This window comes from Scophthalmus maximus, chromosome 21 (assembly GCF_022379125.1).
Source record: "Scophthalmus maximus strain ysfricsl-2021 chromosome 21, ASM2237912v1, whole genome shotgun sequence".
Taxonomy (NCBI): domain Eukaryota; kingdom Metazoa; phylum Chordata; class Actinopteri; order Pleuronectiformes; family Scophthalmidae; genus Scophthalmus; species Scophthalmus maximus.
The window spans coordinates 2176311-2203859 of NC_061535.1; the positions used below are offsets into that span (position 1 = coordinate 2176311).

At 45.0% G+C, this 27549-nt stretch overlaps 1 protein-coding gene across 3 annotated transcripts; it reads right to left on the bottom strand.

Annotated features, from left to right (window-relative positions):
- Positions 1–1050: 1050 nt before the first annotated feature.
- On the bottom strand, positions 1051–27498 carry ctdspla (CTD (carboxy-terminal domain, RNA polymerase II, polypeptide A) small phosphatase-like a). 3 transcript variants are annotated; one of them, XM_035618869.2, is made up of 9 exons: positions 27221–27498; positions 26847–27028; positions 13410–13576; positions 12032–12064; positions 9177–9278; positions 4983–5039; positions 3699–3791; positions 3432–3617; positions 1051–2249 (listed from the first exon to the last, which is right to left on the bottom strand). In XM_035618869.2, the coding sequence occupies exons 2-9, from the start codon at positions 26920–26922 to the stop codon at positions 2124–2126; spliced, it is 840 nt and encodes a 279-aa protein (XP_035474762.1). In that variant the 5' UTR covers positions 26923–27028; positions 27221–27498; the 3' UTR covers positions 1051–2123. The 3 variants fall into 3 exon arrangements, with proteins under 3 accessions (XP_035474762.1, XP_035474761.1, XP_035474763.1); XM_035618868.2 differs by having other exon boundaries at positions 26847–27498; XM_035618870.2 differs by lacking the exon at positions 12032–12064 and having other exon boundaries at positions 26847–27496.
- Between the last annotated feature and the right edge of the window lie 51 nt (positions 27499–27549).

Sequence of the window (27549 nt, forward strand, 5' to 3'; positions counted from 1 at the left end):
ACAATATACATGAATATTACCCAAGCTGTTATTCAACATTTGACAAAGGAATTTCCAATCAAGCAAAAATGTATTGCTTGCTTGATAAAAGTGCTGAAAGAAAAATATTTTTTAATCTGAACAGTCTGTACAAACCTGGAGGTCCATTTCCCAGTTGTCTTGGAGCCGACAGAAAAATGCACTGGTGTCTCCAATAGCATTTACAATGTGATGTCCCAGTAGACCACGGCACAGCGTGCCAGCGGAGCAGCATTACTAGTACCCAAAGAGGAATTCAGACATCATTACTTTACACTTTTGCTTTTGTCCGTATGGGACATTTCAGACTCCTCGACGAAAAACAAGAAAACACATTTCCGTGGCTGCTGATGAAGACATGATCAAAAGAACAGCCGTTGAATGAACCTCACACGTCATTGTTTGGTTGATCGCTGTTTTCCGAGGTATGGAATGAACTTCAAACTTCAAACTTCAAACTTCAAACTGATTATTCCAAAAAAACAAAAACAGAATCGGCTCTTTATGTGCCACTTTAACACGCATGTGATGACCACCATCTTGGGGCAGCAGGAACACAAACACTGACACGTTCTCACCGTTTAAGTTGACATTGTGAAACAGCAGGCAAACTAAAGTGGAAGCGGGAGTCATGAGACCAGTGAGATTGAACCGAGTCAATTTGCAGGCTAAGAACAAAAAAAAACCAAAACAATTTAGCCGGAAGAAATGTAAATACTCAGTGGTGCCGCAGAGACGGATGATAATTGTGCGTAGGTTCATCCCTACAAGCCAAATCTTTCAAATATGCATAATCACACGATTCAATGTTAATATAACTAATTATAGCCACAGACCGTATGTAAAAACATATTTCTATTTCCTTCCGTTGAAAAAAAAAAAGGAAAGAAGCTGAAAATATCCCAGATATAGGTGCACCGGAGCGACCGTGGTGTGGAGTCGCGGTCTCAAGGTCATGTCGTCCCTCTTTGATTATGATTGATTATGACTATGATTAAAGCAGCTTTAAGTCATTACGCCACAATGCAACCCGACAGTTTGCAAACTTGCAACTTTAATAATGTTGTACAGTACGATTTCAACAGCATTCTTTACAACGCACCCAATCCCACTTTCCCCCCAATAAATATAATTTAATATAATCTGAGCTAATTATTATATTTCCCTTAAAAATTCAACATTTATTGGTGGACAGTGATATTATTGTAAAGGTTTCTTAATTTTTTCTTCTTCTTTCAATTATAATGTTGGTTTCAATGTCTTGAAGGTTCAACAATTTTTACAGTCACTGTCCAAGATCAAATGACGTAATTAAGCCACAAATCACATGAAATGTAAAAAAAATCTTTGTTCAATTTAACAATTCAACGTTCCTAAACCCAAGAGCAACACATCATCATAACAGGCTAGTATTTTATAAACTTCTAGGACTCAATCTTTTCACAATTAACCAAAGACTCACTTTCAGGTTTTAATTTAAAGAATTGGTTTGAACGCTTTTGGAGATTTGAGTAGATTTTCAGCATTAAAATTGTGCACCCCATAACCAGACACAATAAAATCACCACAGTAATGAAGGCACTTCATTCTGTAAGAGAAGATAAATAACAGTTGTTCGAAAAGTAAAACCAGCCTGCATAACATAGCTCGACATAAAACCAAAAGGTCACCCATTCTCAGACAAAAACCCAAAAGAACCATAACAACAAAAATTCTGTGTATTTGATTATTTTCGGTAACTAAAATATCACTTGATAATAGTAAAACCTAATCTCTCTGATAGAAAAATTACTTTATCTAGGTCTTGCTCTTAGAAACATATAGTATGTACATACAGTTATATAATCTTTTGTCAGTAGGAGTCCTGCACAAAGAGTCCAAAAATCCAGAGAGGGTAAGGATCCGTCCAGATATTCTCTCCAGATTTGATTCTAACCAGATAATTTGCCTGAAGATATCAGATGGGGAGACACGTGCTACTCCCAGAGCCGGCCGGACGACGCCGACGATGGGAGCCCCGGCTGCGGGGCCGCGGCGGCGAGGTGAGGCCCCTCCGTGCAGCCGGGGGAGCCGAGGCGGGAAGGACCAGCTGGAGCCGCCGTCTGCTACCTGTTCCTCAGGCTCTGCAACAGACTGTAAATGTCCTCCTCCTTACTGAGGCCCTCAAACAGAGGAATGAGGTCCAGCAGCTCTGTGTCAGCCATGTCGTCGAACCAGGACTGCACCGGGACCTGCGGGGAAACAACAACAACAACACGGACGGTTTATATGATCAAAAGGGAAAACTCTTAAGTGTTGCATTATAGGTGAGGAGCTGGTGCAAGTTTTGAGTAAATGATTAATGGGGGAAATATGCATCAAAGGCATGAGGACCGGGGCAGCTGCACTGAGCAACTTCTCCACAGAGGAGGGGAATATTTTTTTCAAGACTGGGGAACGCTGCCTCTGGCTCCAAAAATAACTGCACCACAGATCAAAACAGTGACAGCGCCCCAAGGGCCATAATCGGTCACATCATTGTTAATTTCACAACTCGCCTAATTCTGCTTCACAAATTTATTTCTGAACCCGCTCCTAGTTAGGATTTTGTGATCTAAATCTCCACCATCTTCTTTTGAGGGTCACATGAACAGACGCAGATGAGTTATCCTATACCACAGGGTTCCTACACATTTTCCATTTCCAAAATTCCAGACTTTTTCCCAGACTCAAATTTTCCTTCTTCTTGGTCAATTTTTCAGACCATGTTTGACATCCGAGTACAAATAGCTACATTATTATGTAAATAAATCATTTTAAAATCCAACTGTTTACATATTACATTCTGACTGTGTATGTCGGGGTTTCTCCCAGAAAGACAACTGTGATGTGCATGTGCGGACTGGTATTGAAATATTGATACTTCCAATTCTGACGTTATCCTGTTCTAGGACTGATTCTCAGATTAAAAGATTTAGATTTCAACTCAGTAATTTTGGGTAAATGTGTATTTTAAAAGGGGGGGGGGGGTAACTAGCTATCATCAGGATAATCTAAATAATACCCTGATACAAACTACTTATCCTTTCAGCCTGTCATAGTCATATGTGAAATACGGCTCTGTAGATATACAGTAGTGGCAGTGGCAGGTCCTGTGTCGCTATGGCGACGTTTATCACTGACAGTGGGGATATGATTCACTAGACTAGAGCGATTGAGATGGATCATTAATATTCTTAAATCTTTCGATTCACGTCTGTTGAGACTTCAGTCTGGAAACAAAAAATATTTTTCCATACTGCGTAGGAACCCTCCAAACACATCACCCGGCTTCCCTTCCCCTATCTGCTACCATTGAATCACGTGCATGAACGAAAACAGCAGCTGCACATGCATAGATGCTTGCTATCAAGCTGAAAAAAAAAACGACTTACAGCATTCTCGGGGTGGAAGATGTAGGAGGCAGGAGAGTTGTCTATGATCATGACTTTGCCGAGCTCTCGGCCCAGCCGGCTGAGGTCTTTGACGTAGTTTCCTCTGTGGAAAACACACGATTCCCTGAAGAGCCGGGCGCGGAACACCCCCCACTGGTCCAGCAGGTCCGCCACAGGGTCGGCGTACTGAAAAGACAAACAAACACAGGGTCGATACATCGAACGAAACGAGGCATCAATGTGTTGGCGGAAACAGCGAGAACCAACCTTGGCCAAGCTCGCCGTGAAGAGGACACATTCAAAGAGCTCCCCCATCTTCAGGAGGAACTCATCCACGTGGGGCCTCTTCAGCACGTACACCTGGAACAAAGACACAGAAATAAACATGTGACGCTTTCACAAAAATGCCACAGCAGGGTCACACGCACTATCAACAGCTCTGAGCAAAATCAGCGCACATGCATGGTTGTATCCTCCCGCTTACGTGTTCTGTTATTTATTAGATGAAATGCTTTTTTTGGGGAATCACGTTTCAGATTTTGACCCTTAGGACGTTGGAAACGTTTGTGACACTGTATGACTTTGACTGATGCCTGAGTACATGTTACTCATTGTTGATGAGGGAGCCCTGATGAGCTGGTGATCATATTTGATGCCTTTATAATGAAATAAAAGTTATCTTGAATGCAATTGATCACATCTGACATTTCCAAATCACCCTAGTTATTCTGAAGTAAATAAATAAACCATACATACTATTTAATGTGGGAAAAAAAGAGAGTTACACAATTCCAGATTCAAATAAATACTTTAAATACCATATTAAACTTTATTCAGTTCCTGTAGGACCACTTTTGTTTGGACGTCATTTAACAGCGGAGGACTTTTTTCTTTGAAAACCTTGTTTTTGTAGGACAGACATTACTTGGCGCTCGTGTTTGCCATTCTCCATTGTCTCGGTCCTCTTCAGCGGGGGTGACTGTGGGTTAGTCGCCGGCCCCAAGTGCAAGTAATCAAGCATAGGCCGAAGCAGATAGAGAAAAGCCTATCCTGGATTACTTGAACCGGGTAACAGCGAAGGTTCAGCTTCTTCTGCTTTCAACCAGGACGCAGACAACAAACCCTTAACATCACCATGTTTCTTACTTTCTGTCATCATCATCTCTCTCTCTCTCTCTCTCTCTCACTCACACACACACACACACACACACACACACACACACACACACACACACACAATTCTATGGAGCGAAGCTTGACTTCTGCTGTGCATCTTCGTGATTTTCTGTTGAGCCGCTGACACGGTCGCGTCACGCCTCGCGTATCTTTACAACGAGCAAGCAAGGGCCCCAAAGACACACAGAATAAAATAGAGAGAATTCACTTTGTGTCTGAGCGCGCCCGCTTCGATGTGGCTGGGACATAATAGAGAATAATAAATATGCAGGGAAAGAAACGGGAGCCGAGGCGTCCGCGGGAGCCCTCAGAAATGAATGCATATTATTTTATTTAAGGCCACTGCTGGCATACTCCAGATTGGCGCGGTATTACCTGGTGAACAGTTCCATCAATCTCCACTGGAACGATGAAGTCTGCATTGTTGATGGGCTATGGGAGGAGGTGAAACAGAGAACAAAAAGAGATTTAGAATTTCTGTAATTTCTTGCTCAAAACAACACAATCTGACAAGGCCTCCGCTTAACCACATGCCCCACATTCATGCCCCGAGCAAACGTGGAAAAGGCTTTGAGCACAATGTGGTTCCCCTCCGCCGCGGCAATCTATGTCTCAGACAGAGGTGCAACTCCGGGGACGGAGCCAAGGAGCTGAGCAAGGCGACGGATGTGAACGCGGACATGGGGGGGGGGGCTCAGTTTCCTCAGCTTGACTTGTGTTGTCTTCAAAAGGCGGAAGAGGGGAGACGGGAGATGCAAGAGGCAGACAGATGCCAGAGGGGTGTGGGTGGAAGAGAAGTGGAGGGCGTAGAGGCGATGATGAAAGGTTTAGGTGGGAGGCACAGCGGTGCTGTTTTGGAGAGGGGGTGATGGAGAAATATAGAGGAAAAAGAAGGTTTCCTCGCAATTTTCAGACGTACGAAAAAGGAGAGCTACTTCCATAAAAAACGTTTACATGTTTAGATAGTTTGTTGTAGAGACATAAACGTCACAGAGGATTATTTATAAGTCAAATTGACTACTGATAGTCACACATAGTGACAATGAGCAAAAAGGGGTTTAAAGTTGACGGCTACTTGGCAAAAGTATGTAGCATCTAAACAAAGTAGTAAAAACCACAACTTTATTCCCTTTTGGATGAGTCTGGCCATTGTCTAAGATCAATGTCTTAGTTCTTAGACCTAATGTCAACATTTGATATGTAGACGTAAGCTGATATGGCCGTTTCTTAATGTATATGGCAACAACTCCGGTGGGCTCACCGGCCGCTGCCTAGACAGATAATTACTGACAATATGGTGAAACGCAGTTGCAGCAAATATAAATATGTCTTCAGGATAGAAGTTATTATTGTTGGCCATTACTGTACATTGCGAAACTCATCAAAATCCCCATATGTCTGAGTAGAACTGCCTCATGGCGTGTAATAAACCATTTATTAAAGATGTTTCATGTTTCAGGGAGAAAGACGAGTGATACCTGTTTTTTTTTTTAGTGCAGGCTTTTCCCCGGCTCTTAAAACGATGCACTGCTACTTCCATCTTTTCTCTTTTAATGAACACTAAACCACCAACTGCCCACATCCCCGCTGTGTTTGAACTGCATGTGGAATTTCAGTGACAGCTTTTGCAATATTCGTCTCTGGTTAATGTTTACACCGGCAAACTACAGAGAATTTAGGCGCAATTGTTTAAAAATTTAAAAATAAACAGCACCAATTAATGAGCCAAACTGCCAACAGGAGGAACGAGAGAACAAACAGGCAGCGTTAGTCCCTGTGCTATCTTGCAGGGAGACGAAGACGAAGGAATGGAGAGAGACACGCAGATGGAGGAAGAGAGCTGGCAGAGACAGATTAGGCCTCTGCCTACTGCTCTTCTGCTGAATCCCTCCATCATCTGGAGACGGTACTCAACAGCTGCCCTGAGATGGGCCCGGACACGAGGCGCTGAGCGATACGGAGGAGGGCAAGAAGTGGGAGTGTGTGTCTGAGAGGAATCGGAGGTGGGGGGCCAAGTAAATGATAATAACCAAGGAGGATTTGTTTTATGAATCTCCGCTGAACCGAAGTCGACCTGGGCGCAGTTGATGGGGGGCGGGGGGTTTCACTTGATGGCGACAGTCTGGCAGCGTCCAGTGTTTTCTCCACATACACACACACTGGGTACGTGTCATCATTTGCCGCCGTTGCCCGAGCCTGTCTCCTGGGGAAAAAAATCACACATCTTGTGCCTGATTTCTCATTTTGTCTCGTGCACCACATCAATTTTATACCGAACGGCCACAGATATGTGGACAGAAACAGATGCAAAGCAAGGAGGAAAACTTACATCAAAAGTCTTTACAGCAACTAACCTCTAATCATTATCAGTTAATCTGCAGATTATTTTCTCAATTAATCTGGGTTTTTTTTGGCCGGACATGTTAAAATGATAATAAATGTTAATCGTGACTTCCCAGAGGCCTGGATATTTGTTTTGTACAACCAGTAACCCCTGTTCACTATCATAGAAAACGTAGAAAACCAGCAGATATTTACGACCCGACCTGACCTCAACCCCCATTCCAACACCTTCAAAATGACTGTGAGCTGGACTTTACGGGCCTCATCGGCGCCTGACCTCGCCCCGATGCTCTTGAGGCTGAATGGGATCACGTCCCGTCAGCCAAGTCCTTAAAACCTAGTGGAAAAGCCTTCCCAGAGGAGCAGATTGACTATCATAACAGCGGATTAATGCCCATGGTTTAGGACTTGGATGTTCAACCATCCCGTGTGGGGGTAAAGTCTGGGGTGTCCACATACTTGTGGCCATGAAATGTGCGTTTTTTCTGTGTGTGTATACACATACAGGGTCTAATCCTGGAGCAAGCCCAGGGAGAATTTGCTCATCCATAACATGCGGGATAAAGCGTACAGTATGTGACATGTTATGTAACGCTTCTATTTTTAGCCTGTGTCCATCTGTGAATCGTCTGCGCGCAGTGTCCCTTGTTAGTCGAGGATGGGTTGTTTTTTTTCCAGCACCCCTTTCCCTATTCTAACATTAACTTGTATGTTGAAGCGCTTGATATTTTTGATCCAGGGTGACCTCCAAACCAAACTTCTAGACGACCCCCCCCCCCAAAAAAATGGAACTGGAAGAAAAAGAAAGCTGTGTGTGCTGCTTTTCCGTGTGAATCCATCTCACATGCTGCATACTGATCGCTGGAATAAATTCATCTTGATGGACTAAGCATCCAGCGTGCAGCTGAGTTTCATCAAAAGGGGGGAAAAAAAGGAACTCCTGCGAGAGTCTCGGACGTGTTGTCAGGAGGAGTCCCTCCAGACTCTTGGAACAGACCCAGGATTTCGGCGAAGGCAGCAGCAAGCTGCAGCGGACACGCCCTTGCGTCTGGGGGTGAATGTGTACGGTCGCACGTGTGTGGCCCCACAGACTGCTGACACGTGACCGGGTGGGCTCAGCGCAGAGTCTGTACATTTTTTCTCTACCCTTTGCCTCTCCTCAATTAAAATGAGGAATTGATTCCAAACCATGTGAAAACGTCCTGACAGGGTTTCTTTCTCCGACGTCTCAACACGAGCAGGCGCGCACGACGAAGAGGCTACGGTGCACACGAGCGTAGGAAGAACGCCACGCCCCCCATTATGGTGCAAATTGTTTTACACATCAATTTCTAACTGTTTCGAATGTGGTGGTGTCACGTGTTGCCAAAGTGACTCGGCGCAGGCGGCGGCCAATCACATCATGTTTATGCAAATACCTGGCCTGACATCGAGGAGACAGAGTCTGTCGGTGAACCTGTCTCCGTTTCTGTCTCTCCTAGTGTATCTCTGACTCCAGAGCTGCAGGACCCGAATCCGTCGATATTATATACTATAATAAGTCAGCCTATGTGAAAGCTAGTGTAAAACGAAAAAGAAATCATTGAAGACGTTATGTCCAAATTAATAGCGAGAGCCTACCTAGCGAAAATAGTCAGTTTGGTTTATTACGTGGACGATGACTCCTCGAGGAGGAGCTGGTAAATGGCTTAACAGCCGTCAGCTCATAAGATCTGACATTTTCAATACGTTGTACGAGGTTTTCACAGGGACGGAGACGATACTGGAGGTGCCTCCTGCCAAACGACTGGACCGGCCAAAGAGAAATCCCAAACATGCTTGATCTGTGCACGGCTACCGAGGAGGCATTGGTTGCTATGCCAACACCTTATTATAGTGATTGTTAGTTCTCCCTCCAGGCCTTCTCCTGTTTTCACCGCTGTACAAAAGCCATAATACGCTCACAGACACGCTTTCCTGCCATCCTGTACACTTCAGTGACGCTGCCAGAGCTCAGCTCAACACCTCATCCTCATTGTCATTGCACCCTTGTACCCACATTTACAGCAAAGTCTGACAGGCTTCAGGATTTATTTCTGTATAATCCTATTATCCCCCGAGGCTATGGAGTAACAGCATGACACCAATGAAACGAGTAAAAAAAAGAAAAGAAAAAAAAAAGACATAACATGAGTGTCAGTACATCTAAAAGCATTTGTGTCACAGAGAGGTAGTGTGGTGGAGTACCTTGAAGGAGCTGTGTACGAGTGTTTCGTCCAGGTCGATGACCACACAGTTCCTGCCGTAATCTGCTATACTGACCTCCGGCAGGAGGAACTTGGCTGGAGGCTGCGGAGACAACAAACACTCTTAACAATCCTATCTTTATACAGAGGTTCATTAGAGGGAGCAGGAAAAGTGCGCACACGGACACACACACAATCATACATTACTGATGGCAGCTCAGTCAGAGTGTTGATGAACTGCAGGATGGAGACACATCACTCCTGAATTTATAGATGTATCATCAAATAAACTGTGGTGAGGTGACATGATACTTTGGTTGTTGTCGTATTATAAAAGTAGCTTAAATGTGCTATTGGCTGAGCGCAATATATATATATATATATATATATATATATATATATATATATATATATATATATATATATATATATATATATAAAACTAACCTATATCACATAAATTCCACGCTTAGAGCCCCAGTGTGTAATTTTTGTACTTTTCTGGCGCTATCTGGTGGCGCTGAAAACTCATTTGGGGGGGTTGGGGGGTATAGTGTCCTTTGCCAAGCATGCCTGGGGTTACAGACAGGGCAGATGGTGTGGCCATCAGGGGAACACACACTCACACATCTTTGCACACACACAGTGAATTGTACAAAGATAGCAAGGACTGTGTCAATCCTAAACTCTCTCTCTCTCACACACACACACACACACACACACACACACGCTGTGCTCTGCTCAGTATGCTGGCCATTTTCTGCATGTGTCAGTGTGTCAGCACAGCCAGGGGGCGCTCTCACAAATGGACATGAAAAAAACACTGTTGGTCTGTATTAGAAAATGCAACAGACAGGCTGCATTTGTAAGAGGTCAGCATCGGAGGAGCCGTTTGCATTAATGTAAGAAAGCAAATGATTCAAATCTTCTTCAAATGCTATTTTGACTTGATTTACATTTACACTTCTCAGTATCGATTGAAGTCATCATGTGTTCAAGACTCAGTTGAAAAAACATGTCATCGACAGAACCAATAAAACGTAAATAAAATGTTTTTTGTGTTTCATTATTATATCATATTTTGATATTGATATGAAATTAATAATTAAAGTTTAATGGCCGTCCATGATGGCAGATCATCTTTTAAGGCTCAATTGCTTTTCCTATCCTAGGTAGCCCGGATGTTACTGTGTGAATTTTTCGATATGAATTTGAGCAATCGAATTTGAGAGTGTGAATATTTGACTTGAATTTTTTCGATCTGAATTTGAGCAATCAAATTTGAGAGTGTGAATATTTGACTTGAATTTTTTCGATCTGAATTTGAGCAATCAAATTTGAGAGTGTGAATATTTAACTTGAATTTTTCGATCTGAATTTGAGCAATTGAAAAATTTGAGATCTGAATTTTTTTGTAACTGAATACCGAAGTAAAATAAGTGGTGAATTCCGAACAATGAATTCAAATACATGTTTTTCAAAATAAAATATTTCAATATTAAGTATTCAGTGGCTGTTAAAGTTCAAAGACTTATGTCTCTTATTATTCTTAACTCGCATGAGTACTGAGTACACTCGGGTATGAAACCCTTGAGATGTGGCTTTTAAAATCTACCCAAGTAATCAAGTTATTGGACCTTGATTTAAAATTTTCTGTGTCAAACTAATATAGAGTTACAAACGTCCTTTTATCTTTTTTGGGAGTTTTATAAACCACTTAGTGAGTGTCTATACCCCTTGGGTGATACAGAAGAGTTAATGCAAAGAATGACCATTTATTTGTGGTTTTTAATGTCTGTGTCCTTAGTTTTTGTTGCTCGTCGCCATGGTGCCTTTGGTACCTCTGCAGCATCTTTCACACCTGACATTGATGTGGATTTTGGGTGAATGGACTGCAATTGGATAGAGCTTGACCACATGAAAGCACTGTACAGGTGTAAATGCACCCAAGGCGCAGTGAGAAAAATAGGTCATGTTAATGCCGGGTGTAAATGTAGTCGTAAAGTTGAGCCAGAAACATCTTCTTCGTCTGCTGACTTGATTGTCTGATGTTACAGTAAACGGTTACGCGTACACAACCTTTTCTAGGTCATTTTGAGTTATTTTCAGTCGACTTTCAAAGTCCCCGTTCCCAAGCATGGGAGCACGAAGAGCAGACCTCGTCGCCGCATGTACTTCCTGCGAGTGAAGGGAGGCGTCTGCTGCGTGGTGTAGTGTAAAGCTTGGCCGCCACGTGGGATGCTGTGAGTGTGAATATCCTAAATTACCGTAAACCACAGGCCAGTGCACATTCCAAAAAAAACCAGCTAAATGAATTGACGTTTCAGCACAAACAAAGCAGGGGTCAGATGAATCCCCCCTTTCTGGCTCTCAGGTGGACGTCTGACAAAGTACAAATTCACTCAAGCCAAGCCCCGTTGTAATGGATCAACAGTAGGTGATTGATCATTAAGTGCATAATCACGATGTAATCTTTCTGAATGTGTTTTAATCGGGTCTTTTGAGGGCAAGTCGTTTATGTTTTTGATCCAAACTGCAACTATGAAGGTCTCATGCGAGATTCAGTTAGGCAAATCAATCTCATGTTCTGTTCCATTAACAAATACATCATACCATAATAAATTGATTTAAATTGCTTATTCTTTACCAAATTGTGCGAGTGGAGGGTAAGCAGCAACACAAAGCGACGCTTTGTCCCTCAGAAGAGGACGGTGGCGAGTTTCACCTGGGCGCAAAGAAAAAATCACCTCCGTGTCAACATCCACATGCAGCTGGAGCGATGGAGCACAGCGGGCGGAGGGAGTGCGTTGCTGGGATGGAGCGAGGGGAAGCAAAATGAAAGACAATAATACATACACTGGGGATGGGGATGACCTGGACCTGGTCGCACTGGAGGAAAAAATAAACCGGGAGAGGAAAAAGAAGGGAAGAGAGATTGAAACGGACAGGGTGGAAAAGAGCCACGGGAGCAAAAAAAGAAATACAGTGAAAAATTGTGGCGAGGACGAAATCGGCGACATAAATAACATTAATAATAATAATAATATAACAAATGCACAGGCGGAGGAGGAGGAGGGAGAGTTTACTGAGGGAGTGGGGACAGATAGTACACACAATGATAGAAAGTGAGAACAACAAGAAAACAGAAACCCGGCAACAGCAAACTGCAGGGAGGGACCTCTGGGCAAGGACCCAGCTATAAAAAAAAAGAAACTGTCCGTTTCAGCCCCTCTCTATAACAAGGCTTTTTATGGCAAGCTTCGCTAGGATCACTCTAAAATGAATGGGAACTCATTTCTTAGGGAGGGGTCCAGCGCGGGTCAGCGCTGACCACATGTTTGGCGTCTGTGAGGGGCCTCACATTCCACATCCCCTTAATGAGAGACATTTGCAGGTAAACAGAAAGGCGGAATGTGATATGTGATATGACTCCGCTCCATTTATAGCCCCAGGTACCTGCCCTGGCAGCGGAGCGCCGTGTTTTTTGGCGCCTTTTTCCCGCCGCCAGAACGTTCGCTTCGCACATCCTCACTACACTGGTCAGAGTGTGTGTGAAGAGAGGGGGGGGGGGGGGGGGGGGGGGGGTCGTGGGCGCCGGGCAATCCATCACGCCCGACACACACAAGGCCCGCTTTATGGGGATTAAAGACACGGCAGTGAGTGCAATTGTGTGTGTGTGTGTGTGTGTGTGTGTGAACGTATGTTGTTATGGGTGTACGGTAAGTCTTGCGCAAGCTTGTGCAAGCATGGACCGGAGACAGTGGACGGGTGAGAGTGTGTGTGTGTGTGTGTGTGTGTGTGGTTTGAGCTTCTCAGCGTGCTCTGTGTGCTATTTTGTGTGTGTGCGTGTGTGTACGGTTGTGTGTGTAGGCAGATATCGAAGAATGCAAGATGGGAAGCGAGCCCGTATTTTTCAAGCAGCGGATGGTAAACAAGCTCTGGGTTCAACGGGTTTGAAGCAGCTCGAAAAAACTCTGTGGAGGGACCTCCGCGAGGCTGAACAGGGCCTCGGCTCTCTGCAGGAAGAGGCGAACCCCTAACAAGCTCACTGTAACAAAAACCAAACAAATGTTCCTCGTTACTGAATCTCTTGAGTCAAACTGAGAGCTCCGCGATTACCCCTTAACTAATTCCCTCGAGTTTTTTTTTTATTTCTTTTTTTCGGTCACGTACGGCAAATGGTATGTAATTTGGCCTCTGGCCAAGTGCGATGTGAGAGAAAAGTGAGCCACACCTTGGGAGGACTGCCGTTCTCCTCGGGCGGCGGGGGCAGACAAAGGGTCTTGTTGTTGGAGGGTGGCGGCTCCACATGGTAGTCGTTGTAGTTGCGGAAGCAGCAGAAGAAGGGGCTGAAAATGCTTCGGCCCCGGTGCTTCTTGAGGCTGCTGTTGGACTGGGAGACTGGAGGAGACAAGAACCAGAAGGGACAGAGGACGCATGGACACGTTAGGGCTGCTTTCCATTAACACAGCATTATGACACAGTGTCAGTCTGAAAACTCTGTCACATTTTGGGGGAAATGTCAGTACTTGCTTTGAGGCAGATAATCGGATTTTGATACGCAACTCGCATACCTGCCCATTTAAAATGAAGCTACAGTAGAAGTAGGTGAGCTTTGCTTCGCACAAACGCTTGAAACAGGGTGACCTTCGCATCAAATTTGAAAAATGTATTCTATGTTTTGTGCGTAACATTTGTAGAGTAACTAGGAACAGTGGCTGTCAAATAAGTGCAATATATTAATATACAGTACAATAATTGATTCAATGGGTTAGTTAGTTAGTTGGGTTATTTCACATCGAGAAAGGAGAAGACACCAAAATAGACCAGAATGATATCATGTACACTATATGAGAAAGAAAGGGAGAAAATATGACAATATTGGAAAATTAAAGGGATAGAAAGAAGGAAAATGTGATACCTCTAGTACAAAGAGTCCTTGAATGTCCAGTTAAGAGAGAAATTAGTTTCTTAAATAGATTTGAACCACAAAAAATTGTGGAATTATTTCTGTCACATGATTATATTTGACAATAAAGAAACTTACAATTCACATACACGGTAAGAAGAACTGATCGGTGGCTGTGAGCTGCAAAGCTCCAGGGAGAAAACAACATGCACACACATATATATATATACATATATATATATATAGGTCCCGAGTCTCCTCTTCCTGTCTCTGAAGTCCATGGCCTACTTTTCGCATTGAACGAGGAGAAACGTGGGCTTGAAAGTTCTGCAGGCCCACGTAAAGGATGAGCGGATACAATTCAAACTTGGGGAGCTTTTCGGCACAAGGCTTAAATGCGACGAGCGCAATTATCCCGAAGGTGATCCTGACATGGAAACATTTTGGCCAGTTTAATTGCTTCAAAAGGTGAATTTTTTGGGGGGGCCATGGAAATTCCAACTCAAATTGTGACTTTGAAGTGTCCGCTGGCCGACTATCGGGCCGAAAATCATCACCTTTCCCGTGCCTCGAAGTGGCCATCGCACATGCCGAGGCTGTTTGCAGCCTGCTCCCGTTCGGAGAGTCTTCGGACCGACGCCTGGAACTATCCGCGGGCTGCTTTGACCGAATCCGACGGGCTCGCGGGGCAGTTCCGCTTTCTTTGTTTCTCTGCATCTCTGCAGTCCAAAGCTCACCTGTGGCGCTTCCCCTTCCCTGATCGAGGTTCTGAAATAAAGCAACGCTTCGGTAAACAGCAATGGGCTTGTAGAATGAAGACTGCTGTGTGACTACGACCCGTGTGTCGTCGAAGGAGATCCTCCGCCCCTGGCAAACTTCGTTCTGTTTGCTGCCGCTGCATAAAACTGACAGCACACAGAATGTAGAGTCAATATTCCTCTGTCTGAGGATACAAAAGAAGTGTAGGTCATTAATAGCGGGGTTGCCGGATCATAATATCTCTCACGCGCATGTTCTTCCTTCTCCGGCGGGACGGGTCGCTCTGAGGACTGCAATGATTAGTCGCTCAACTAAACAGGTAACGAGTCTGCTGTCACCTCGAGCACTGGGGAAACCGTTAGGTGAGGATTTTCTGATACATTTTATAGACTGAACAATGAAATCTGGGATTAGATTTGCTTGAATTGGGACTTTTCAATACTTAACTGTATTGTGGTGGTAAGAATCTGAGACAATGAGAGGGAGTTAAAACCAAAAACTAGTTGCATGACCATATACATGTACTATACCACAATAGAGAAGTGGGGGGAAAAGGCTTGAAAAAATCTTTTTAGATTACAGTGACTGAGCCATAGTACGTTTCCAGCCCCAGGATCTTCCCTCACAGTCCCTCAAGTTGGCCTCAAATGTCTTGTCGTCATTCTCTGCGCCCTCCATTTTGAGACCAACTACAGTTTCCCGCCCTGGCTCCGAAAAAAGGAAAATAAAAAGCAGGTGGGAGATTGAGGGAGGGAGGGAGGAAGGAGGAGAGAAGGGTCGTAGAATGGGTGGGGAGTGCTACTGTGGTGAGACGGCCTATACTTGGGTCTGATTCTTACTCCACCCCCTTACTTGCACCACCACCTTACACAAACAGAGCTTTCCTTTCTCCTGTTGAGACAAATAGCATAGCTGAGAGTTTTTTGTTTTTTTCCAAAGATTCTTTTTTTAGGCTTTTTCCACCTTTAATTTGACAGGATAACTAGTATATCTGTGCCTGCTCTATCCACTGAGCCACCCCAGCCACAGCATAGCTGAGAGTTGACTGAGCAAACACACACACACACACACAGAAACACAGACACACACACACTCTGCACTGTATGATCCCATGTAAAGGCAAATAACCACACGTGCAGTGATCAACTTCGCACACTTGACACATCTGAGGTGCAGAGAAACTTTTTTCCTTTCAGCTGTCCTTGCTCGCGAGCGTGACCCCGAGTCCGCTTGCATAGCATTAAACGCAGCATTCGTCAGCCATGAGAATAACCAGCGAAAGGTGTTTGCCATTAAGAGCACGGGCGCCTACACCCGGCAACACAGTCGACATGTTAAATCGTGGAAAATAGTTTCACTTTGAGCAACCGGATTGAAGGGAATGAACTGCCGGTCGGAAGTCCTGTTCATTCGGGACACACCCCCCGAGAGGAATCTAGGTAAGGGGTGTTGCGCGCAAGTGGCTTTATCTAACAAAAGCTCCCTGTTGAGCAGGAGCGACATTAGGCCCCCCAAAAAATCTGTGGCCTCTTCAGAGCAGGTGCACATTATTTTGAACCTGCTGAATGCACTTCCCTCGATTCAGCGTAGCCACTTTGATCCGAAGCTGTGAAAGCGGCCCCGTTGAAGTGAGCGCTCCCGTGTCAATGCTTCCGCCGAACGTTAAGGCAACAGCGAAAAGAAAAAGCCCGACGAGGTCGACCGGAGCCAGCTGGGCCCACTCTGTCACACAAGCAGGCCACGGCCGCCAAACGAAGCCGGAAGACGGGGAGAGGGAAAAAAAACGCAGGAAATTCTCCGCATTCCTGACAGGAAGAGATAATCACCCCCATGACCCGCAAGCGTGGAGTAACGCCAGGCTCCGAGGGGGAATGCGATCCTCGGCTTGGCTCAGGACCCTTGAGGTGGCCTCCTTCACTGGAGCTTTACAGAATCCATGCGAGCAGTCAGAACATTACATGCAAAAAAATGTTATAAAAGAAAGGAGGCACTTTTAGCTTTAGCTGCAGTCTCATCCTTTACCCCGCGTCACAGGGTTGTCGGGACATTGAGCCCACCTTCATGGTCCTATCGTCCTGGGTGAGACGGAACTCGTTCAGCAGAAAGTGAAATAATTCACATTTGTTAGAACTTGAGGTTGTAAACCAGCCAACAGTGTGGACACATTTTACCCTTCTCCTTCATTTCATACAGTGAAGTCTGACCTGAGGCCTTATTTTTTTTGTAACTCGGCCGATCATGTCACCACTTTTTTTTTCTTCTTGCCCCCGTCGTACAACCTTTTTTCCAGTGAAACAAAATCCCTGAACTTTGCGTATTACTCGACGGCCATAATACATTCATTTCATACAGTAAAGTCTGACCTGAGGTAAAAACTAAAATACATAAAACACAATTAAGATGTAAAGAAATAAAAAAAATGATGGTGTTTACTTTTAGCGAGTAGCCAGTCCATGGTCAAGAGGTGTCTAATTACCATCAACTGCAGATAATGTTAAAAACAAGTCGACCCAAATTAAGTGTTACTGGGATTACTATAGTTCTAATCTAAAAAAAAAAGGAATCACGTTCTTCCAATGTGTAACTATGCCTTTAAACTACAAAAGCTGTGGTGACAGTGCGACGGACCCCTGAACGGCACCACAGCGCCGGTTAGTCGACCAGCCAGGCGGGTAAAGGGCACACTCCCTGGTGCACACGAGGGTACACGTGAGAGCGGTCCATGTGAAGACGTGGTGGCTTCAATAATTCAGATGGAAAACAGGCCGGTTTTAAATGGCATGGCTGGGTACTTAAGCTAATCTGAAATAAAAACAGCCACGAGGCAGGAGAGATTTACATACCCTACTACTATACTATGAAGCTGCTGTAAAAGTGATACATAATAATAAAACACTATGGGAGAAAAACACCGTGGAGGAATTCCCTGCATTAATGCAACTGCGATGACACCAAGAAAGCAAAGTATAGACAGAGGCTCCTCCGTGTTGTGCTGCCATGTTTCTACAGTAGCCCCAGAATGGACAAATCAAACACTGGCTCCAGAGAGTTCCTTTTTTGCGTTTTTACGTGGTGACTTGGAGGCCAACTTCGATCCTCCAGCGCCTGTGGAAGGGGTGGGTGTGGCACTAGATTGTAATGTGCAACTTCACCACTAGATGCCACTAAATCTTTCACACAGTGCAACACACTTTTTTAAAATTCCTATCACAATTTCGGAGAGCAGAAGGTAATAACATGTCCTCTCTAACAGTACAAAAAACAAATAATATTAAATAATAATTGCATGAGATACTGCATAGATTTGTCAAGAGGATAAATCCTATTGACTTTCCCGAACCCCAACGGATGAATCCTGCTGAGTTTGGTGATCCCAAATGTTGGACATTGACATTGGATGATTGCCATGAAATTGATGAATAATTAAAAGATTTAAAAATCTCAAAACAATGAGTTTTTCCCTTTTTAATTAATCATTATTATTCTCTTTTTATTGTCGATTGTTTTCACACAAGAGAAATTCCCACCGCGAGAGGTGACGATAATTACAACAGAGACCAGCTCCCAAAGCAATATTAATACCAAAGAGCATCTGTTTCACAATACACACGAACATGTGCCAGCTTACCTACACACACGCACGCACACACGCACGCACACACACAGCAAATGCAAACAGCTGAATGGAGTTGGGTAGCGTCAGATGAGCTGGGCCTGGCAGTTCAGCCTGTGTGTGTTCTGTGGGTTATGTGTGAGGCCATCGAGGCAATAATAGCACAGTATGATAAAATCAACTCCCACTAAGCCTCCTTACTTCCCCACACGGACAGCTGAGGCCGGGGTGAAAATTACAGGCTGTGGTGGTACACTCAGTTCTAGCAGATGCTTTTTACTCACACTGACTGACCCTCAGCTGCCCCTCTGCCTTTATTTCCATACTTCTCTTGGGAGGTTTTATGCATTACATTTGCATCCTACACGACTTTATGTAACTATTTATGTCATTCACCCTGGTACTAATTCTCCCCGGCTGGCGACCAAAGAGACGTGGCTTGGATTGTCCCTGATTTTTATACTTCAGCCGCGTAGCGGAGTGGTGGCAGTGCCAGTCTGCGTGCATCACGAGCGACCTGCGAAATGAAGGCGATGACAAGGACCAGGAAAATTAACCCACTGAGAACTCAGGGAGAAATAATGAGGGAGATCTGACTTCTTACCGGATTTACGCAACCAGCAGCAACACAACCCACGTTGTTTGGGGCTGTGGCAGTTCATTATCTATATAACTTATTTTTTTCATATTCTCATCTATATGGTCCTATATGTTCTCAATGCCAGTGGCGCAGTGGCTGATGGGAAATCTGCCTTGCCTTGTCTGTTTAAAAGGGAGAGGAATAAATGTCAGATGGAATTAAAGGCCTGTCTTCGGACGTCACTTGAAGACGACATGCTCGCACACTTGGTGACCCCGCAGCGAGTCCCGTGCAGCTGTACAAATGGATCCAGAGAGCAGATGGAACGCAAATACCTACAATTTGTTTTGACCATCCATAAAAGTTTGGAACTAAAATGAACAGTTCAAATCAAAGCATTAATGAGGTCAGGGAATCCTGTATGTTTAATCAAGCACCAAAAACACTAGATCCTACATTTCCTGGTGAGTGGAAACCTTTTTTTGAACTAATCAGGCAAAGTCTGTAACTTAGTTTTTTTTTTTGTTAAAAATGTACAGTCTCCAAGTTAAAGCTGAGCTAACCTAGTGTGATGAAAAACACGACCGTTTACGCCGACTGAGTAATAGTCTTTGTAATGAGTGAACCATAATGTGTAAAACCCTCTGAGTCACGTCAAGTCAGGTTATCAAAAAAGCAGTAAAATCACAATAATGCATGCCAAAATGCTGCTCGCTGTGAATGGAAAGGAAACAAACAAGTGGGTCATATTTTGGGACCGTGAGCATCCTGCTTATGTAGCGCTGCGGCAGTCTCCCATATGCCGCCGCTCACTGAGAGGCGTTCGTCTCCACATTTCCACACACAGCATGTCCTACTTAGCGTCCCCGGAGAGTTACAGTTAAACAGTATTCACTCTTTTACCTCTGGAGAAGGTAGAGAGAGAAAAAAAGGCCTCCGACGTTCCATTCCATTACTCGTCGTTTAAAAATGTATTCTCTTGTGTCAAATATCTCACAATCATGGCACACGGCATGCTTCAGGAAGGGTGACAGAAAAAATCATTACGGACAACACATGATCTCCCCTTTAGAGAGCTAATTACTGGGGATGAATGCCAGCCAGGGGAGGGCGAAATATGCACAAAGGCCATCCCCTTGTCAAAGCCAAGATGGGTACCTGACTGCAATCTCCTGCTATCTTCTGGACACGCGCACACACACAAACGCATGCAAACACACACACCTCCACTCCTCCTTCCCCCAGCCCTTTCTCTGACTGTATTGATCTGTTTTGACAACGTCCGTTTGGCCCAACGGCTGTTCAATTAATCAGCAGTCCCGTCCCGTTTCGATACGGGGCTTTTAAGAACCAGCAGCATCCGGGCGGCCGCGGCCCCTTTTCCCTGCAAAGGGAACCGTGGCTTTCTGGGGCATTAATAACAGTCTTCACTCATTCACGGCCACTGAACACCAACGTGCAAAGACATGGATGAGAGGCGAAGTGATGTGATCCCCCAACAATGCTGTGCATTTGCAGCAAGACGAGCGTGCAGAGGATTCGGAGGGGCGGCCGTTAGTCTTCAGACGTCAATCAGGAGATTCTGAAAGTCACTGATGCCTGCAGTCAATCGGACCAAAAGTTGGATCTGCTAAAATTTCAAATTCAAATCAATATATATATATATAAGAAAACTGTAATAAATTATTACAGTTCAATCACAACCAGCCACTGCTCAGGATGGAGGACAGACTGGGCGGAATATCGTTCCATACAAGAATTTGCTTGAAATGTCACTGTAATAGTCTCTTCTTTGTCATTTCGAAACAAGCAACCCGCAGCAGTGAGCTACACTTGAGGCCCGCGTCTGATCATAAAACTTCCCACAAATGCCTTCGAACGTTCGGTCCAAAGCACACAAGCATGAAGAGAGGCCCGGGAAAACCCAAACCTTTCTGTGCAGCAGGAAGCAGCTGACGGGTAAAAAAGAAGAAAAAAAAGGCTAGCAGAAGGCAGAGAAATATCAAGTTGGTTGATGTGGAGCTTACATAACTCTTGAAAAAAGCCAATCACAAGGCATTATATAAGAATACATATTGTATATACAATACAAATATAACAAATTTGAACATTTGCTACATGTATTACAGCTCTACGGCAAAAAACCCCCCAAAAATAAATAAATAAAAACCCGAACAAAGTTGAACCTGTGAACTCTGTACTGTAGCCCAACCAATAATCATCGTGTAACACAGGAATGAAACTGTCAGTATCAGCAGTATGAACAGGAATAGATACAGGAACATGTCCTCATGTGACTCGCGGGACCTACAGTACACCCTCCAACAGAAGCTGACGGCTGGACTGCCCATCTGAAATCTGAACTATTTAACAGATTGAGGTTCTTTTTTCAAGAAAAACATATTCAAATGACAAAAAATTATGAATTATTGTGGATTAAACGAGCCCAATGTGTAATTAAGTAATTAAAAACTGATCCATCATTATACCCAACTGAAATCCTACAAGCATGCATGCATTACAAGTCAATGCATCACTGTGAATAACTATTTATAATGAATAATAATAAAAACACTGGCACGGGTCGCTCTACTGAATGCGGAACTGTTGAGAGTTAGTGTCCATATCTTTCGCATTATGAATTGTCCGACCCACGGGGAGGCTTCTGCAGAGTTCAGGTCCGATGAGATTGTGCAGCGGAGTGTCTGTGGATTCGAGAGCTCAGCTGTGAAAATGCTGTACCAACAGTACAGGCTGAGACCAGATTTAAAACAAGGGAAGATGTTAACAGTCTATTTTAAACATGCCAGTGCATGGACTTCAGAGCACGGAGCTATGTGAACTCCTTTCTCTCTCTTTTTTCCCTGTTAAAAGTGTATTCTGAGTGAAGGCTGAAGTGATTCACACACAGTCAGCCAGCGTGGGAGTGAATGAAAGAGTCTTTTTTTTTCTTTTTCCCTGTGGCCTCTCCGAGGACGGATTGCAGGGCGATTGCATCTCCTTCATTGTGTCTCTAAAGGCCACTTAGCCGATTTTCAACTAGAGTCTTTATTGTGAGCGGATGTGAAATTCGGACATAGACCTATGCATAATGCATTCTGTGTCACGTGTCAAGAGATAAGCCGCGTTGGGCCGGGAAAAAACATTCTGCCAGCCATTATTACAATTTCTTTTAATTTTTTTAAGGGTGACATTTTGCCACAATCAAAGTCCAAAGTCGGAGGAAATGCACAAAAGAGAGGGAGGGGTAGAGGAATGCAAGCCGTCCTTAATATTGTTAGATTCCAAAGCTAATTTGATGCTTTAAAATAAAAAGATTGACCAGATATAGTGGGCTGTCGTCTTGTTGTCGCTGTAAAGAAATATCTGTATTTGTGTGGTTTGCTAGCCTGGTTCTGACTTGTTTTGGTTTTTTTACACAGGATTAAGCAAATTAGCTATAAAGTGTTGATTTAATAAGCTTTACAGATGGTAGGAAGATCGTGTCTCCCAAAATGTTGAGGCATTCCTGATAATCAATCAGTTCGTTAAGTCAGCATTCCAGATATTCATCCATCTATCCATCCATCCATCCATCCATCCATTTCCTTTCCGCTAATCTGAAATCGGGCCGTGGAGGCAGCCAGCTAGGCCGGGTGTTCCGGACATGCATCTCCCCAGTCACGCATTCCAGCTCCTCCTGGGGGATCCCAAGGCTTTTCACAGGCCAGGTGGGATATGTAGTCCCTCCAGCAAGTTCTGGGTCTACCCCGGGCTCTACACTCCCAGGTGGGCGTGGCCGGTAAACCTCCAATGAGATGCCTGAACCACCTCACATGGCCCCTTTCGACGTAAAAGGAGTAGCAGCTCTACTCCACATGTCCAATATCGGTCCAAACTCCTCACCCTATCACTAAGGCTGTGCCCAGTCACCCATACGGAGGAAACTCATTTCAGCCGCGATCTCATTCTTTCTGTCGGGGGTAGATCGACTGGTAGATTGAAAGCTCTGCCTTTCTGGCTCATCTCCTGCACCGCTGCTGACGCCGCAATGCTCCGCCTGTCCGAGATACTTCGGCAGAGAACCTTTCACTTTCAGATTTCCGGGTTTTTTTCTTCTCTTGACAATACAACGGAATCGCTCGAAGCGAACTCTCTTGGCTCACACGCAACATCCTCGGGAACATGTGAACACAAACTGTCAGAGTGACTGTTTCTGAGCTCATGTACAATGTGAGATTCAGTGTTGGCAAGTCCGCGGTTTCTTATGATGCCGAAACAAACTCCACGAAGAGCAGAAGCACAAACTCACAACAACCGTGCAGTTGTTTTTCTACCTCCTGCTGTAGAAACGTTACATCGCCTCTCGCTTTGGCCTGACTGAATGTGAAATACATGAATTAATACAATTCCCCCATGTTCCAATTCAGCTGGGATCCCACACATACAGTTAACAGGCTTATCAGTCAAGGAGCTTAGGCTCGGAAGAAAAAACATTTAACTCCTCGCAATCAGCTGGCCCAGTATGGCAGTGGACTGAAGTAATGAAGATGTGCAGGGAAACATCTAACACTCCGACGTTTCCCCCGGAGGGGCAGATAATCAGCTTTTCTGGGCGGCATTGGCTGAAATAGGCTCATAAATCTGTAACAAGGCCCTGCACTTCAGAGTCCGGCCTTTTTTTCTAGCAGTCAAAATGGAACCCCTTGAATATTGACTTTGCCGTATGCACATGGCAATGTGATTCTCAAGAGAGGGGGATGGCTTGAGAATGACATATCGTATCTTCATTATGTGCGCACCATCGCACCATCGAGTGTGTGTGTGTGTGTGTGTGTGTGTGTGACTGTGTGTGTGTGTGTGTGTGTGACTGTGTGTGTGTGACTGTGTGTGTGTGTGCCCTTAGACCGAGCACAAGGTTGCAGATTTTCCTCTTCCCTACACTGTTGTGCAGAACGGTTACGACAGCAGGCCGCTGTGCACAGTCGAGAGGTAACTTGTTCCAGGGACACCGGGTGAGCCAAAACTCACAGCGGCTCCCCCCGCCTGCTGTGCTGCGCACACCCCCGCAGGTGTGGTCCGCACATCATAAACACTTTATTAGTGTGCGGCGAATTCCAGTTCCAGGAACAACCCTCAAAAGCCAAAGTGCGTATAAAATCACAGGCATTTTCAACCAATTAATATATAATAGGAACATCAGTCAGTACTGTACTGAATAACACGTTTTTCCGTTGTCATGAACTGTTGTTAACTTTGAATCTTTGAATATTAACTTGGTTGGCTGAAAAAAGTTGAATAAACAATTGACCAATTTAGACTTGCCTGGGTAATGTTTGCTAAAAACTCAAGGTTTCCACCTTTTCCAAAAAATCATTAAAATTCCAACCATAGATTCACAGCGCGTGTCTGTCCATAGTCAGCCGGCAGGAGTGAAGAGTTAAATTGAGATTCGAGGTAATCTTATTAAGGTAAATGGATTGTCTATTGATACCTGGTGGACTTTGAAGTTATCTGAGGGAGGCCTGAGGGAGGCGTGATGGAGGATGAGCGGCCCATGTGGATTGAGTCCGTGCGCGTTGTTACGGTCCGGCCATTTCATTCCGTTGCATCAGACGCTGCGAGTTTGCGGCTGCCTAAATGTGGAGACAAGACATGCTGTTTTCTCAGCCTCTTGTGGGCCCCGCTGCAGGTTTCTTTGAAGTGTCCGGGTTTAAACTAGCACAGCGGTCTCACAATTATTGGTTATAAAACATGCAATATAAACTCAGTCTGTGTAGTGCAAAAAAATAGTCCTGTAAAGATTCCATAAGTATAACACGACTGATTTGTACCAATGCATGTGGCCTGTCGGAAGAAAGAAACCGCCCACATTGTGATTCTGTCCCCTCACCTCATTTAGCATAATCCATAATGCATAAAGATATAATCTCCACCTGAGCAAATGTCGGAAAAAAAAGAAGCTTGGCTCTAATGACTTACTATGTCTTTGCTTGGAATGAAACTGATAGGACTCCGAAAATAGACCGCCAGTGTTCTGAAATATTCAGTGTGTGTGTGTGTGTGTGTATGCGTGTGTGCGTGCGTGCGTGTGTAATCATTTGTGGCTTCAGTGAAGCCTGAGCACAGTGTAATTGTCCTGGACAACAAGTGCTGCTTGTTTGTCTGCTTTGACAGAGACAGTAGTGAAGGGCAGGGACTCCATTCGGGGAAGCTCCCTAGCACTATTGTGTGGGCGTGTGCGTGTGCGTGTGTGTGCATGTGTGTGTGTGTGTGTGTGTGCCGTCCGCTCCGGTCAGCGACTGACCCTGGATTTTATCCTGCCAGATTAATTGTTGGGTTCCACGTCATCTGGGATTTACTGCTCAAGACAAGCCGGATGTTGCAAACAAGAAAGTTTGGGAGTTCTGTGCGAGCAACTGAGCAATGTGCTGAAAGGGAAAATGCAACAGTTGTGTTTTCCAAATCCCCCCCTGAATTATCAAGGCCGCACCGCGAGATTGGTGGAGCCTGATGAAGGATAGACCCTGGCCCCCTGTGGCTCAGTGAGATGGGGACTGGGGGGCTGAGCTCTTAACAACCATGCCCCACCGCTGCGATCTCCTCGTGGACACCGGTGTTTCCCACGTGTGTAGGTCAAATTTCTTGTGTGGACATCACATTTGCTGTGTGAACACCAATCAAAAAGGAGAAGCTAGTTAAAGATACAGGAGTAAAGCCCCTGGAAACCGAAAAAGCTCCTGACTCATGAGGGGGGATTTGTCACCGATGCCATCACCACTTGGTTAGTGGGGACTCTTGTGCAAAACAAGAGGGAGAAGATGTGTTTTCTTTCAGCCTCTGTGAGCTGTGGAGCAGCTGTTGAGCTGCTGTTGTCTGGCACTTTTTCTTGTTTTACAACAGCTGGAAGTGGATGTTTCTAACTGTGTCAGCTTCATGATGGGAATTGTCATCATCCAGCAATACACCAATAGGAGCCGATGGTACTGATACACAATACAGTTTTTACTATTGAGATGTACAGCATATTTTTGCTTCAGTCGGTGTCATCTAAAAGGAAAACAATGTGCATTAAAATGCTTTCGACACGCAAACAAAGCCCCTGCAATACTCATAAAGGGACCCCACATGCACATTTACATATGCAATATACTGTATATTATATAATTGTTTCAAAATGTTGGGGTTTTGACGACTAAACTGTTGATATTTTGGATGGATTTGTTGCTGGTGGTAAACCAGGCATTTCCAGTGCCAGTGATGCGTTTAAGGGACGCCGCCAGTGCAAGGGAGCAGAAAGGACCCGCCCCCTGTAGTAAAACCCACCTCACTGCACAGATGAGGATATATCATATGTTTTAAGTCGCGAAATCTTTAAGATATGTATAAATAAATAAATAAATATATATATATATATATATATATATATATATATATATATATATATATATATATATATATATATATATACACAAATCTGCTCGGCTTCACAGTAAAAGGTCTTGACCCATCAAGTCCCAACAAGCGTGATATCTAATGACAGCCACGGCTGAGGGGCTCGAAGCCCACGATGTTCCTCTGCTTGCATTCTGCTGAACAATGGATTGTTTTTTTCCCCCGTCGACATGCTCTCGTCTTTGGGCTGTTGCGGTCCCCGGGGGGGCCTCTCTCTCTCTGCAGATCCATCAGACTTGCCAGCGCGCAACGTGAACAGTCTACGGCTGCACCAGAATAGACGGGGGATCAAATATTCCAGGCGCGCCAGAATTAGAATAACCACAGGGCGCGCGCGCGCGCGTATGTGTGTGAGCGTGTGATATTTGCGCCTTACCTTTATCTTGACTCGAGGCGATGCTCTCCTCCTCTTTCGGATTTGCGACCTGTGTTATTATGGACGTGTTGTCCATGGAAACGGGATGTGTTGCACCTTCGGCCGCTCCGTTCTCATTCCTCGGTGAAAAACATCGCCGAGTGCACCGCGGTCCGCCGGCTGCGCACGGGCTGGAGCGTCCGCTGTTTGCACCATAGAGAGAAGGGAAAAAAAATCCCGTTTTAATTCGAGGCGCGCACTCCCGTTCCACCCACACGGAGCTCACGGAGTGTCAGCGAGAGAGAGAGAGGGAGAGAGAGACAGAGAGAGAGAAGAAGCGCTTCCAACATCTGTGGTGACAGTTCGACGCGCAGGAGGCGAACAAAGCGTCAGTCCTGCATCGGAGCCGTGCGTGTCCGCTGTGGCTGTTGCAGGCAGCATAGCCCCCGCCTCCTGCCTCCTGCCTCCTGCCTGCTGCTGCCTTCTGCTGCTCCTGCACGATCCGGCTCCACGCCACACACTACAACATCAACAGCGCGTTACGCTTCCACTGTTGACCCAGAGATGGCGACCGTCCTCCGTCCTCCTGCGCCACAGGGGTCGCTCAAAAAAGCTCTGCGCAACAACACACGCCTTCACGGCAGTTCTATTGTGCTTCTCGGCCCGGGCTGAGAAGACACAAAAAACCAAAAAACAACCTTCCCTCCGTCCGCCCACCACGCAC